This window comes from Pelodiscus sinensis, chromosome 14 (genome assembly GCF_052426305.1).
Source record: "Pelodiscus sinensis isolate ZL-2025 chromosome 14, ASM5242630v1, whole genome shotgun sequence".
Classification (NCBI taxonomy): domain Eukaryota; kingdom Metazoa; phylum Chordata; order Testudines; family Trionychidae; genus Pelodiscus; species Pelodiscus sinensis.
Genome location: NC_143065.1, coordinates 32,828,109 through 32,842,495, shown reverse-complemented (window position 1 = coordinate 32,842,495; position 14,387 = coordinate 32,828,109). Strand labels below are relative to the sequence as shown.

The following is a 14,387-nucleotide window of genomic DNA, read 5'->3' as shown; positions in this document are numbered from 1 at the left end:
GCCCTGCTTGCTGGGGTTGAGTTTACTCCGCCTGCTGGCGTTGAGAGCACAACCAGCTCCTGCTCTCCCCCCTCTCCTGCTGTCCGCCCTCCCTTTTGTATTCCCTGTGTTACGCTATGCAGCATCCCTGCGTAGGGGATGGCCGGTAGCCGCGGGGTCCTAACGCCCGCAGATTTGGGCTGGGGCTCCTCTGCACCTGTGCGGCCGGCTCGCTGTTCACCGCTCAGCACGCCTCCGGCAGCCATGGCCAGGCGACTTCTAGTACGGGGATCTGGTCTCCCATAACAGATGGGGTTATACTTTCCCTGAAAGAACATGTATGCAGCTTGTGGGGAGTCCTGGACCTTTTCTTAACATTTGAGAACCTGATTTCCTCGGTGGCCAGGAGTACTTTTGGGCAACTTTGGCTGATCCGCTATCTTCTGTCACTTATGCTGTTCATAAGCCATTGTGAAGAATTGAAGTGCGGATACTGGCTTGTTTAGGGAGTCAATAGACTACACATGCTGGCCGATGGAGATAAGAAACCTAGAAAGATTGAAAAACACTGCTGTGGTGTTGCAGATATTCTCTGTAGTAAGATTAAGGGAACCATTTCATACACCAAGCATGTCCATGATTGTTGTTTTTTGTTTTTGTTTTTAGAGTAAATGAGTTGATATTTATTATATCTAAAGGAAATCTCTGTAGTGTAGTCATTAGAGCAGAGAACAGGAATTCATTCTGTCAGTGTCACTGATGGTCTAATCTTGGTCAAATCCCATAACTTTTTGCTTTAAAGTAAAATGAGCATAATAGTGTTATCTAACACTTATTTGGTAGAAGTGTGGGGAATCTCAGATAGCATTTCTAATGGTGTTTGACATGCTCTTTGAAAAGAATTGTTGCAGCCCAGTTAGTTGTTGTTATGGGAATAGGGGGGTCTTTTAAGCTGAGAGAAATGCTATCCTATGGGAGATGGTTCCCTTCAGAAGGCTGTACGTGTGCATTCATGTTTTGAAGTGTACTCACATGCATCGTTCCTGAAGACATTTCAGAGCAGGGGGCAGGGTCCTCTTGAGCAATCTTAGCATTCGTCATACTTGTTGCATAATTGCTCCTCTTTCTTTTGAACTGATTGCCAAAGTCAGAACCTGCCTCAGACACTCACTCATGAATCTGTCATTTTTTCAGATGAAGGGAAGAAGAACATCAAAGCATTTGAGGGGGTAGAATACGTTATCCTTTAGGAGAACGTGCCCTTTGGTTAGCAGAACACATTTGATCCCATTAGATATAAATTCATTTTCAGTCCCCCTGGTTCTCTAAAAGCTGTACTGGCTATTTTATATGAGAGACTTTTACTGGCTGCAGACCAGTGCATAAAGTATCTCCTCCCATTAAGCTGCACTGAACAGCCATCTGGTTTTGTTTTAAATTGAGTGCAGTAACATTGATGTTTGGGGTTTATGTCTCTCTCCGCTGGTCATGGGAACCTTGTTCAGCATGGCTAATGGATGTCTGCTATGAGAACATGAGTGCAGTGCCAGTTTGTCAGCTAATCACACCTGGGATTTCTCATGCTACTCTCCTCACTGAAAGGCCTGTACCAGTGTTTTGTTGAAGAGGTATTAGAAGGGAACTATTTGTCTGTGCACTACCATGCTCCTTTAACTATTGCTCGGAGAAGTTCAATCTGAATTCTGCATCACAGCAGGCTGTCAGAGTAGGGATTTAAAAAACAACAAATAGTTCTGCAGCACCTTAGAGACTAACAAAACATGTAGATGGTATCATGAGCTTTCATGGGCACAAACCACGTCTTCAGATGAATGGAGTAAAGGGTCCAAATAAATAGGGATTGTCACACTGTTTGGAAAGGCTCACAAGTGCTGAACTCAAATCATACTCTCAGAAAAGAGGTCAGACCACCAAGCCTACTATAAATAGTGGAAGGTAGATTACTATATCAATATTACGTCATAAGTGATTTCCTTACACTCTCCAGCCTGTGTTGTCATGCAGACAAACTGAATTAGTGGTTAAAGGTTATTACATTAAAAAAAAATCAACCACTTCTGGTTACTTTCAGCACTGAAGGGTCAGTTGCCTATCCCAGGTCAATGGATACTCTTGATCTCAAAAGCAAGCAGCTGATTTCTCTAGTAAATTATTTAAGTTTTATTGGGTAAGAAAAATAAATGAGTTATTGAGAGGTTGAAGTAGGCAAACTACATTCATAGGTGTGTCAACATTTGTAAGTCCAAAATTATAACAGAAATGTAGTAGTCTGCTACTTAGCATAAGTCTCTCTTGATTGCTCATAGTTACTTTGGGGATCACTTTCTTGCATCTGAAACACTTTCCTGTAAGTGTCCAAAAAGTTCAGAGATTCAGGATCATTCCTTTAGACATTCTGAGAGATCCTTCTCACAGAAGACAATTGCACCCGTGTGGATTTTGATGAGTAGCAGTTATCAATTGTGAATTTCCATTGTTGAATACAACCCTTGTTTTGAAGTTAGCGTATTAATTCCATTGCATTCACAGTATTAGTAATATACATAATTCAATTATAATGGGGATAGATAAGTGAAAACAATATCAGTAATGTTTCATTAGTTTTTATGCAGTTTACGCTCAAATATATTCTCATCCTAGCATTCACACACACACACTGTGCTAGGATTATTCAGTTACATGTGTGAATTAGTCCACTTAACATTTCTTTGATATTCACATACAAGTGAATTGACCTATTGCTCTGACCTGTCAGCATCACTGGCGTATTATAGTCATATTTTGCAAATGGAACACTTCTGGAAATAGAGAGACAATTAAAGTTTATAAAATAGCATCAGCAAAAGCTAGACTTGTCCTGTATGTCATGGAGAGCCTTTCATTATGACTTATTTTTAACTTTACAGCCTAGTAAACAGCCATTGCAGGTTGCTAACATTGTCTGTGTTGGTGAAAACAAAATGTATGGCACCGTAGCTGGTTTGCATGGGATAACGCCATACCATTACTGCATTATGTACATTTTATTGGTATTTTTGTGAAATGGGGATTGAAAAGGATTACAAGACGCCTGCTGTAAAAAGGACTAATTCTGTAGCCTGAGGAATAAATGAAAGTCAGGGTGAGACACCCCACTGGCAAAGTCCACAAGTGGTAACTTGGCACATGCCTGCACTAGGAAATAATTTCAAAATAATGTATTTCAAAATAATGTATTTCAAAAGAACTCCCAAAATAACTATTTTGAAATAAGCATTATTCCTCGTGCAAAGCAGGAGTACAGATTTCAAAATAACCAGCCTGTTATTTTGAAATAACATGGTTGGTAGTGTGGACACTCTGCTTGTTGTTTCAAAATATTTGGAGTTATTTCAAAATAACTCCCAAGTGTAGACCAGGTCCTACTGAGAAACACATCTACCTCTGTAGCCCTGAGTTGCTGGGATATCTATTGGGTTTTCTTGGATCTTAATTAAGGCTTTTCTGTCGTAGTAATGTATTTATTGCTGACAATCTGGTAGCAAGAATGGTTACATTGTAAATCCAGGATTTGCATCATTTCACAAAACCATAATCCATACCTTCATCTGAGCAGGGCTCAGCCACAAGTTCGTGAAATGGTGTTGAAATTGTTTTTGTCTTCTCTTGCAATTAAGCAGTTTTAGTACTGGCTTCTGCCACACACACTGCCTTGTCTTTTACACCAGCCTTTAGCTGGCTGGATAAATTTGAATCTCCCCTCTTTTCTAGCTGCTGGAAGGAAGAAGGAGTTTTGTGTGTCATCTCCCAGACAGAGCCTCCGTTTCAGTGAGAGTCTCAGATACTCTTTCTTCCCGAGCCTCTCTGTGTTTTTAAGTCCTCTCCTGTGGAAGCCTCTGTTGCCTGGCCCTGTTGCACATAGAATCATAGAATACTAGGACTGGAAGGGACCTCGAGAGGTCATCGATTCAAATCCCCTACCCCCATGGCAGGACCAAATACTGTCTAGACCGTCCCTGATAGACATTTATCTAATCTACTCTTAAATGTCTCCAGAGATGAGGATTCCACAACCTCCCTGGGCAATGTATTCCAGTGTTTAACTACCCTGACAGTTAGGAACTTTTTCCTAATGTCCAACCTAAACCTCCCTTGCTTCAGTTTAAGCCCATTGCTTCTTGTTCTATCCTCAGAGGCCAAGATGAACAAGTTTTCTTCCTCCTCCTTATGACACTCTTTTAGATACCTGAAAATGGCTCTCATGTTCCCCCTCTTTTCTAAACTAAACAAACCCAATTCTTTCAGTCTTCTTTCATAGGTCATATTCTCTAGACCTTTAATCATTAGCGTTGCTCTTCTCTGGACCCTCTCCTATTTCTCCACATCTTTCTTGAAATGCGGTGCCCAGAACTGGACACAATACTCCAACTGAGGCCTAACCAGTGCAGAGTAGAGCAGAAGAATGACTTCTCGTGTCTTGCTCACAACACACCTGTTAATGCATTTCAGAATCATGTTTGCTTTTTTTGCAGCAGCATCACACTTCTGACTCATATTCAGCTTTTGGTACACTGTAACCCCTAGATCCCTTTCTGCCATACTCCTTCCCAGACAGTCGCTTCTCATTCTGTATGTGCGAAACTGATTGTTCCTTCCTAAGTGGAGCACTTTGCATTTGTCTTTATTAAACTTCATCCTGTTTACCTCAGACCATTTCTCCAATTTGTCCAGATCATTTTGAAATATGACCCTAACCTCCAGAACAGCCACAACCCCTCCCAACTTGGTATCATCTGCAAACTTAATAAGCGTACTCTCTATGCCAATATCTAAATCATTGATGAAGATATTGAACAGAGCCGGTCCGAAAACAGACCCTGCGGAACCCTACTTGTTATACCTTTCCAGCAGGATTGTGAGCCATTAATAACTACTCTCAGAGTACGGTTATCCAGCCAGTTATGCACCCACCTTATAGTAGCCCCATCTAAGTTGTATTTGCCTAGTTTATTGATAAGAATATAATGCGAGACCATATCAAATGCCTTACTAAAGTCTAGGTATACCACATCCACCGCTTCCCCCTTATCCACAAGACTTGTTATCCTATCAAAGAAAGCTATCAAATTGGTTTGACATGATTTTTTCTTTACAAATCCATGCTGGCTGTTCCCTATCACCTTGCCACCTTCCCCCACCTTGCTACCTTCCCAGTGTTTACAGATGATTTCCTTAATTACTTGCTCCATTATCTTCCCTGGCACAGAAGTTAAACTAACTGGTCTGTAGTTTCCTGGGTCGTTCTTATTTCCCTTTTTATAAATGGGCACTATATTTGCCCTTTTCCAGTCTTCTGGAATCTCTTCTGTCTCCCACGATTTTCCAAAGATGATAGCTAGAGGCTCAGATACCTCCTCTATCAGCTCCTTGAGAATTCTAGGATGTATTTCATCAGACCCTGGTGACTTGCGGGCATCTAACTTTTTTAGGTGATTTTTAACTTGTTCTTTTTTTATTTTATCTTCTAAACCTCCCCCCTTCCCACTAGCATTCGCTATGTTAGGCATTCCTTCAGACTTCTCGGTGAAGACTGAAACAAAGAAGTCATTGAGAATCTCTGCCATTTCTAAGTTTCTTGTTACTGTTTCTCCCTCCTCACTGACCAGTGGGCCTACCTTCTCCTTGTTCTTCTTCTTGCTTCTAATGTATTTATAAAAAGTCTTCTTGTTTCCCTTTATTCCTGTAGCTAGTTTGAGCTCATTTTGTGCATTTGCCTTTCTAATCTTGCCCCTGCATTCCTGTGTTGTTTGCCTATATTCATTCTTTGTAATTTACCCTACTTTCCATTTCTTATATGACTCCTTTTTTATTTTTAGATCATGCAAGATCTCGTGGTTAAGCCAAAGCGGTCTTTTGCCATATTTTCTATCTTTCCGACGCAGCGGAATAGCTTGCTTTTGGGCCCTTAACAATGTCGCTTTGAAAAACTGCCAACTCTCCTCAGTTGTTTTTCCCCGAAGTCTTGATTCCCATGGGACCTTACCTATCAGCTCTCTGAGCTTACCAAAATCTGCCTTCCAGGAATCCATTGTCTCTATTTTGCTGTTCTCCCTTCTACCCTTCCTTAGAATTATGAATTCTATGATTTCATGCTCACTTTCACCCAAGCTGCCTTCTACTTTCAAATTCTCAACCAGTTCCTCCTTATTTGTTAGGATCAAGTCTAGAACAGCTTCCCCCCCCGGAAGCTTTTTCAACCTTCTGAAATAAAAAGTTGTCTCCAATGCAGTCCAAGACTTATTGGATAGTCTGTGCCCTGCTATGTTATCTTCCCAACATATATCTGGATAGTTGAAGTCCCCCATCACCACCAAATCTTGGGCTTTGGATGATATTGTTAGTTGTTCAAAAAAAGCCTCATCCAATTCCTCCACCTGGGTAGGTGGCCTGTAGTAGACTCCTAGCATGACATGTTTTCGTCCAGAAGCAGCATGACATTAACCTGGTACTAGACAGTTGTCTTCATAGTCCTGAATCACAGGGGTAAAACTGACCTTTCTGCTCATGCTAGACAAAGCTGGGAACAACAGCAGGAGCATTGAAGCAGTGTGTCTTCAGACTGGGAAGGCATACCTGCATTTGGTTGTATCTGGAAGGTTTTCTTCCTGACCATAACAACTTGCAAACTTTTTTAAAGTAAATGTAAATAACTTCTAAACATAAGGGATGGCTTTTCACTCCTTGTCCGCATGTGGGTGAATGGATTTTTCAAGCCCAATTCTGAAAAATCCTTTCTCTTTTATTTAAATAAATAAATAAATAAACAGGGCTTGACCAACGTAGTCAAATGCTGAGGTCATGGGTAGAGAGAGCAACATTTCCAGTAATTAATGAAGGATCTGTGCTTGTTCTGGCAAAAACAGCAATGACATCCTTCTACCATTGGCATGAGAGACAGAGACTGCAGAGAATAGTGAACTTGAAACATAAAACTTATTATTAAAGGGGTTTGTCAGACAATTTTAAGTATTGGTCATGCTAAGAAGATAAGATTTTTTTTCCCACCTTTTAAATTGCAGTGGAGTTTATCATGCATTTTCTGGGTCTATGGAACTGCTGTCCTGATACATTGGTCTTTCATTAAGATAAGTAAATTAAATGTCAGTAGAGCTGTGAAAATAAGTTTCTAGTTCTCTCTTTTGTGTGTGTGTGGGGGGGGAGATAAATATAAAAAGCAGCAATTTCCCTGTTCTCTGGAATGCAGCAAGCTTTGTTCTGTCAAGTGAAAGCAAATCCAAATGGCAGGTGAAGCGTGGAACAAAAGAGATATGGCCACACCCACATAGAACATGTTTGAAGCATGTTATGTTCTAGTATTAATTGACGCTTTTCAGTTAAGTGCAATTAGTTCATCATCTTCACTTGCTAGATGCTCCGAATGCTGGCACCTATGCTTTATTTCTGATGGGCTGCAGTGGACTCACAAAATTCTTTAAAATACGGCTCTGTAAAACTGGGGGAAAGGGGTGTTTCAAAAGTCACTTGGGAGGTAAGTGACTTTGTGGGAGTCGAGCCTAACTCCCCTGTGTAGCTTTGAAAACCTTCCCCTGAATCTGTTAGCAGCCCTGAATGTGTCTATCACTGTCTGAAGTTCACCCATTAACAAGAAAGCTGTGATGTGATCACTAGAAGAGTGAGCAGGGATCTCGAGCAGGAGGCACCACTGAGAACATTTTAGTATGTTTTTTTTCTTTTATATGCAAAGACCAATATGTCCAGTGAGGATACGTCCAAGTATGCATCTGCTAACAGAAGTGACCAATGTTTAGACCCATGTTACTTTAACCCAGTTGTCTCTCTTCTCCATTACAGTTATGTTCATTCATTTTCCTTGGTTTTATTTTACAGGCCATGACTGCTGTGAGACAGTGAAGGTGGCACTTTGCGCTTCCAAGGAAGGGCTCCCTGCTCTAGTGCTGGGAGAGGAAAGTTTTCAGTTCATTCAGGATGAGGCCTATGATGCAGCTCAGTTCCTAGCAACCTGTGCTGGAAACCAGCAAGCACTGAACTTCACAAGATTCCTAGACCGGTCAAGACTCCCCTCTGGGGATGTGGATTTTCTGGATGAGAAAGTGGCTTTGGCATTTCGGCATCTGAAACTGCCAGCAGAATGGAATGTATTGGGAACAGACCAGACACTGAATGGTGAGAACTAGTAGCAGCTGAGTAACATGCTATGCATATGAGAGAGAGAGATGCTCACTTCCTCTCTAGCAATTGCTCTGTTGTGGAGAGTTCCTCTGGTGTATGAGGGGATTCTCCTGTTGACCAGCAGTTAGATTAGGGCTACCACAAATAGCAGCCTGTGGCCCACTGGGGCTCCACCTGTAGCTCCACAGTCCTTCTTTCAGCCCTCCTCTCCCCCACGTGCTTCTCGCACACTGGTGCACCGGAGCCCCACGCTTACCTGCTTCTCCCACTGTCTTCCAGCACTTTTGGAGCATGCAAATTGCCTGATTTGTGCTCTGTTCCCACCCCTTCCCCCGCCCTTTCAGAATTGGAATGCTGTGTTCAGCTGGGAATGTGAGGTCCCGGTACTCCAGTGTGTGCGAGTGGGGGAAGAGGGCAGCCAGAGAGTCCGCGGGCTGCAGATGGAGCCCCAGTGGGCTGCATGAGGCCTGCAGGCTGCTGGTTGTCCACCACTGAGATAGATCAGTGACGTCCTCAGCTACATAATTTACGTAGCTGGAGTTGTGTTTCTTACTTTGACCTTCCAATATAGTGTAGACCAGGCCTTAGCACACGCTAACTCTGCAGTTGTTCCACTCTAGGTAAACCACCTCAATGAGTCATGTAGAGTAGGGACGTTAAAATTAGATTAATTAACTAATCGAATAGTCGATGGAATTTCCATTGACTATTTGAGTAGTCGATAAGGGCGCTTCCGCTTTGAAATGTACAAGAAACTCAGCAGAGGCTCTTGTGCATTTCAAAGATTGAAACGCGGCATGGAGCCTGGGGCCAGCGGGGAACCCTGACTTCCCCGCTGACCCGAAGCTTCATGCAGCACTTCATGCAGTCCGATGGGGACTTTTGTATATTTCAAAGATGGAACTCCGTAGTTGCGCCTCTGCCCTCTCCTACGGAGCTGGAGCTGGGGTGAACCGGCTACCCCCCAGAACTCTCTCCTCTCCCACCCCCCCCCCTTTGCTGCCTCTTTCTGATAGAGGCAACAAACGGGGGTAGGGGGGGGCGGGAGAAGCAACTAGTTGACTAGTGTGTCAACTATCTGATATGCTATTGCTTATCGGATAGTTGATTAGTCGCTTACATCCCTAGTGTAGAGTTTGCTGCACCCTGGATACAGAGCTGGGGGGCCATTGTAGACACTTGTATTGTTTAGGGATGTTAAATATTGATTAATTGAATAGTTGAGTAACCTCATGAATTCTTATTGGTTAATCAATTATTCTATAGTCCCCGGGAGCAGGCGCAGCAGCCAGTGCACTCTGGCCTTACTCCCGAGGAGCCCCCTTCCACTCTGCGCTGCTGCCTCTGTATCAGGGTGCCAGGTGGGAGCTGGTCTGTGAAGGGAACCAGTTTAAAAAAGAGCTCTCCTCGCAGACTGGCTGCCTGTTGCCCCACACTGCTACCTCTAATAGAGGTGGTAGTGCAGAGTGGCATTAGCCCCTGTCTAGGGTGGGGTCTGAGCTCCTGGACCTGGTGTGAGCTGGAACTGAGCCGAGCTGCCTGCCCACTTGGGTCCTAATACACTTTAAATGCAGAGCCACAGTGGGGGTAGGTCTCGGACCCAGTGTGAGCCAGGGCTGAGCTGGGCTGCTGGCCAGCCTACTAAAAAATTTACTGGCGGAGGAGGGGAAAATGCATGTAGTCTATAGCATTAACCTATATGCTTTTGCTTATTGTTTAATTGACTACACTATTACATCCCTAATATTGTTTGCTGTATTGTGACTGGCATTCGGAAATGGCCCATAATCCTTCAAGTTTCCTTTGCTCTTTGTTTGGAACTCATCTGTCTGCCCTACAGGTATACACATACCTCCTTTCAGTGCTCCATTTCTGACAGTGTGCATGCAAACCATTCAGATGAAATGTTTGTGCAGTTGAATACGGGTAGGCGTGGCGAGAGAGAGGCAGGCTAGGGGCTGAGATATCGGTATTTCTCCCAGCCCCTCCTCTTGCCTTAGGAGAGGTTGTTTCCTGCCACTGTCTAAACTTACAAGACATCATGCTGACATCCCCCAAAACACAGTCTGCTCTCTGCCCTGCATACACACACACACACACATGTTCCCTGTCACACTTTCCCCCCTTTCTCAGACTTCTGTTGAAAAGCAGCTGTCATTGTAACAAGATGACAATGGAGCAATGGGATTTGGAAACCTCTATCTTGATACTGATCACCTCATGTGGCATTGCAAACCCTTCCTAAAGCACCTTGCAGCCAGTTGCACAGTGGGCTAGCTATGACAATGCACTGCTATCTCTGGCACTGCAAGAGCTGCTAATGTGGGCATGCTCCCCCCTAAGGAGGGAATAACACAACAGCAGTTTCCCTGAAGCACTTTGTGAACAGCCCTGTAACTACCAATGCTTTATATCTGCCACTGTAGACATGGCCTGTTCTCCTCTCCCTTTGACTTCACTTGTGTTCCTGAACTGCAGCACTTCTGAAAATCAGGCCTGGGCATTTAAATTGTTCTGTTGAGGACAAAAACCAGTTGTGTCTGAAAGCCACGTATATTCGAGGACAAATGGCACCTGTGGAGTATCTATTACAATCCCGACTAAAAGGAGAGGAGCTCTTTGTGGCCCTCAGTGTAATGGGATCATTTTGAGAAGTGTCTGCTGGGATGTGGGTAGGAATGATGTTTGTTAACCTGAGATAATATAGATTGATGTTGTGTGTAATGGGATTAAATGTGTTTAGCAGTCAAAAATAGATGACTGCACCTATATTGATTCACACAAGCATTCCCTTACCTACCTGCAATTAACTGTTGACAGGCAGTTAATTCCTGTCTTGCCTGTCTTGATCCTTCCATAATTTAGCCTTTTTCTAAGAAGCTGTGCCTTTAATATAAATACAGTACAAAGGAAAAAGGATTTTTATGTGAATATTGACTAGTTGTTGTCATTGCTATCTGAATTGTTGGGTTTTTGTTTTTAGTTTAAGCCTGTGAAAAACAGCATCAGCCAGCTCTTAACTGTAGCTATTTGAGATACATATATGACTACAATTCAGAAATGATTCTATAGTCTGACTATTCCTGACTGTGTTTAAAGATAGACAGGAAAATGAAATGAATCATGCTTCCTAATAAGAGCAGCTAAGGAAGTGTTGCAGTAACTCTGCATTTTGTAGAAGTAGGATTTTGATATTGTCCTCACAATCCAGTAAAGTTCTTTGCTTGTTTTTAAATGATAGGGTTGTCTAGGGAGAATCCCCTATTTTAGGGGTGGGGAACCTAAGGCCCAGGAGCCAGATGCAGCTCCTAGCTAGCCCCCAAGGCTCAGAACTCCCCTCCCAGCATTGGGGAGCCTGTGTTGTTGCTCTACCCCCTCCCCCATAGGAACTGGAGCACATAGAATCTACTAGCCAGGGCCTCCCTATGCTCTGGTATGGGAGTGGAATGTGGGGAGTGTCTTTCTCCTCAGTCAGGGGCCAAGTCAGTGAGACGGGGAAAAAAAAGAAAAGAAAAGAAAATCTAAAGCTAGGGCTGTAACATCCATGTTACTTAAATCAGAATGGATGTGGCTCATCTGCATCAGTGGTGAGAAATTGAGAGTACTTGGATGGGAAATTACTTGTAATGTGAGAACCACTCCATGTATTTGTTTAGACATAAACAAACATGGAATTGTGGCATGGATGTCACAGTCCCATCTCTATGTCCTCTTTTATTCTGTCTTTCTTTTCTCTTCAGCATCTGAGGAAGTGAGCTGTAGCTCACAAAAGCTTATGCTCTAATACCCGAATAAATTTGTTAGTCTTTAAAGTGCCACCGGACTCCTTGCTATTTTGCTAAAACACGGCTACTCTCTGAAGCCTAGCATTTATGTTGTAGGTGATCCTGAAGAAGCATATGCTCATTCAAGAAATTGATCAATAATTATGTAAACATTCTAAAATGCTTCATAATCTTATTTTGTTTTTCCTTCTTGTATTCTGATGGTTTCTTTTCTTCCCCTGATCTGTCTGGCTGTGTTTACACTGCACCCCTTTTCCGGAAAAGGGATGCAGATGAGACAAGTCGGAATTGCAAATGAAGCGGGGATTTACATCTCCCCCGCTCCATTTGCATGAATATGGCTGCCGTTTTTTTCCGGCCCGGGACTTTGCCGGAAAAAAGCGCCAGTCTAGACGGGGATCTTTCGGAAAATAAAGCCTTTTCCGAAAGGTCCCTTATTCCTGATTTTAAGAGGAATAAGGGACCTTTTGAAAAAGGCTTTATTTTCCGAAAGATCCCCGTCTAGACTGGCGCTTTTTTCCGGCAAAGCCCCGGGCCGGAAAAAAGCGGCAGCCATGTTCATGCAAATGGAGCGGGGGAGATGTAAATCCCCGCTTCATTTGCAATTCCGACTTGTCTCGTCTGCATCCCTTTTCTGGAAAAGGGGTGCAGTGTAGACACAACCTTTGTGTTTGACTACTTACATATGAGAAAGAAAGACTGCACACCCTGGGGCTTTTTCAGGGTTAGGGTTAACGGTTTTCCCACTCGTCTTCTGTTTTTGCAAAATTAGGTTGTTCTTTCCCTGGGAGCTTCTTGTTGTTCAAAGTCAAAGGTGTGCTTTCTCATAAAACCAGATCTTGGTTCTTTTTTTCTCTGCTGCAGGTAACACACACCTCTGAGAGGATTATTTAAAGTGTGAATTATGCAGACTTTAGGTAAAAGAAAGTCTATTGCATTTTAATGTTACATGGCATTAGTACATTACTGATACCCAGGGCTCGCCGAACCACGGTGAGCCCCGCTTGCCAGCTGCGCCATCCGGCGATCTGCGTATGTGCAGATCGCCCGAACCCAGCTCTTCCGGGTTACAGTCTACTCGCCATGGGTGAGTAGATTGTATTTGTCGAGCCCTGCTGATACCCGAAAACTTTACCTGCAGTTACAACTCTCTTCTGCCTTGATACCATGCTCACTGAAGTGATTTAGAAGATTGCCTTTGTCTTCAGTAGGCTATGCATCAGCCCATTAGTTCCTGATCCTGCACATATTAAGCTTTACAGACTGTGAGTGCTAAGATTTTGCAAGATTAAGGCTCTCAGTTGTAAAATTTAGGGGACAGGGATTATATTTTCGTATGTTTGTTCAGCATCTAGCACAGTGGACCATGGAACCTGATTGTGAACTGTAGATACTTCAGTATAACTGAACGGTTATCTTCACTATATGGTGACTCAGTGCTGCAGCGATCAACCCTCCGGTGGCTAGTTTATCTCATTTGCTTAGATGTGATAAGTCAACCTCCGAGTGCTCTCCCGTTGACGCAGGTACTCCACCAAGACTAGAAGAGTAGCCGGAGTCTATGGGAGAGCAGTCCCTGCTGACCTTACCACATGGAAGATACTAGGGATGTAAGCAAGTAGTCAAGTCAACTACTTGCTTCCCCCCTGCCCTGCCGTCTCTGTTTCAGCCTTAACACTGCAGTAACTATGTTGACTTCAGCTATGCGAAGTTGTGTAGTGTTGATTAATGAGGAGTGTAGTGTAGACTAGGGATGGAAGCGACTAGTCGACTATCTGATAACTATTGGATAGTTGACTAGTGACTCAGCTAGTCACTCCTCCCCCTCTTGCTGCCTCTATATGAGAGAGGCAGCAAGGGGAGAGGAGCAGGATCCAATGCTGGGGGGAGCCTGCTTAAAAGCTGGTTCCCTCCAGCACCGTCTCCGTGGGGAGAAGGGGCAGGGGTGCAGTGGGGAACTGGTGGCACTTTCGCCTTTGAAATGTAACAAAAGCAGGACTTCATTTCAAAAGCAGAAGTGCTGCGGGGAGCCTGAGGCAAGCTGGGGACCAAGCAGTCCCCCACTGGCCCTGCGCTCCCTGCTTTTGAAATGTACAAGAGCCTTCCTGGGGGGACTGCCTGAGTACCCCTCTGGCTGTGCTCCTCACGGCACTTTCACCTTTGACATGTGGTCCCGCCGTGCTTTCACTTTTGAAGTGTAGCAACAGCCCTGCAGCTCTTGCTACATTTCAAAGGCGGAGGTGCCTTTATTGACTAATCAAATAGTCGATGCCAATTAAATTGACTATTTGATTAGTTGATTAATCTACATGTAACATCCTTAGTGTAGACTAGGCCTCCATATAGTCAGTTATCTCAAAGCAATTGCAGGAGATGGGGATTAATGGGCTAATCAAATAGTTGATGCAATTT

General features: G+C 43.6%; 1 protein-coding gene across 6 annotated transcripts in view; it reads left to right on the top strand.

Moving 5' to 3' along the window:
• AKAP13 (A-kinase anchoring protein 13) overlaps window positions 1-14,387 on the top strand; it is a 378,791-nt gene that overhangs the window by 148,444 nt on the left and 215,960 nt on the right. For all 6 annotated transcript variants that reach the window (XM_075897025.2, XM_075897027.2, XM_075897026.2 and 3 more), the window contains exon 7: window positions 7,888-8,184. In XM_075897025.2, coding sequence (XP_075753140.2) covers window positions 7,888-8,184 — 297 coding nt within the window. The remainder of the gene's footprint in view (window positions 1-7,887; window positions 8,185-14,387) is intronic.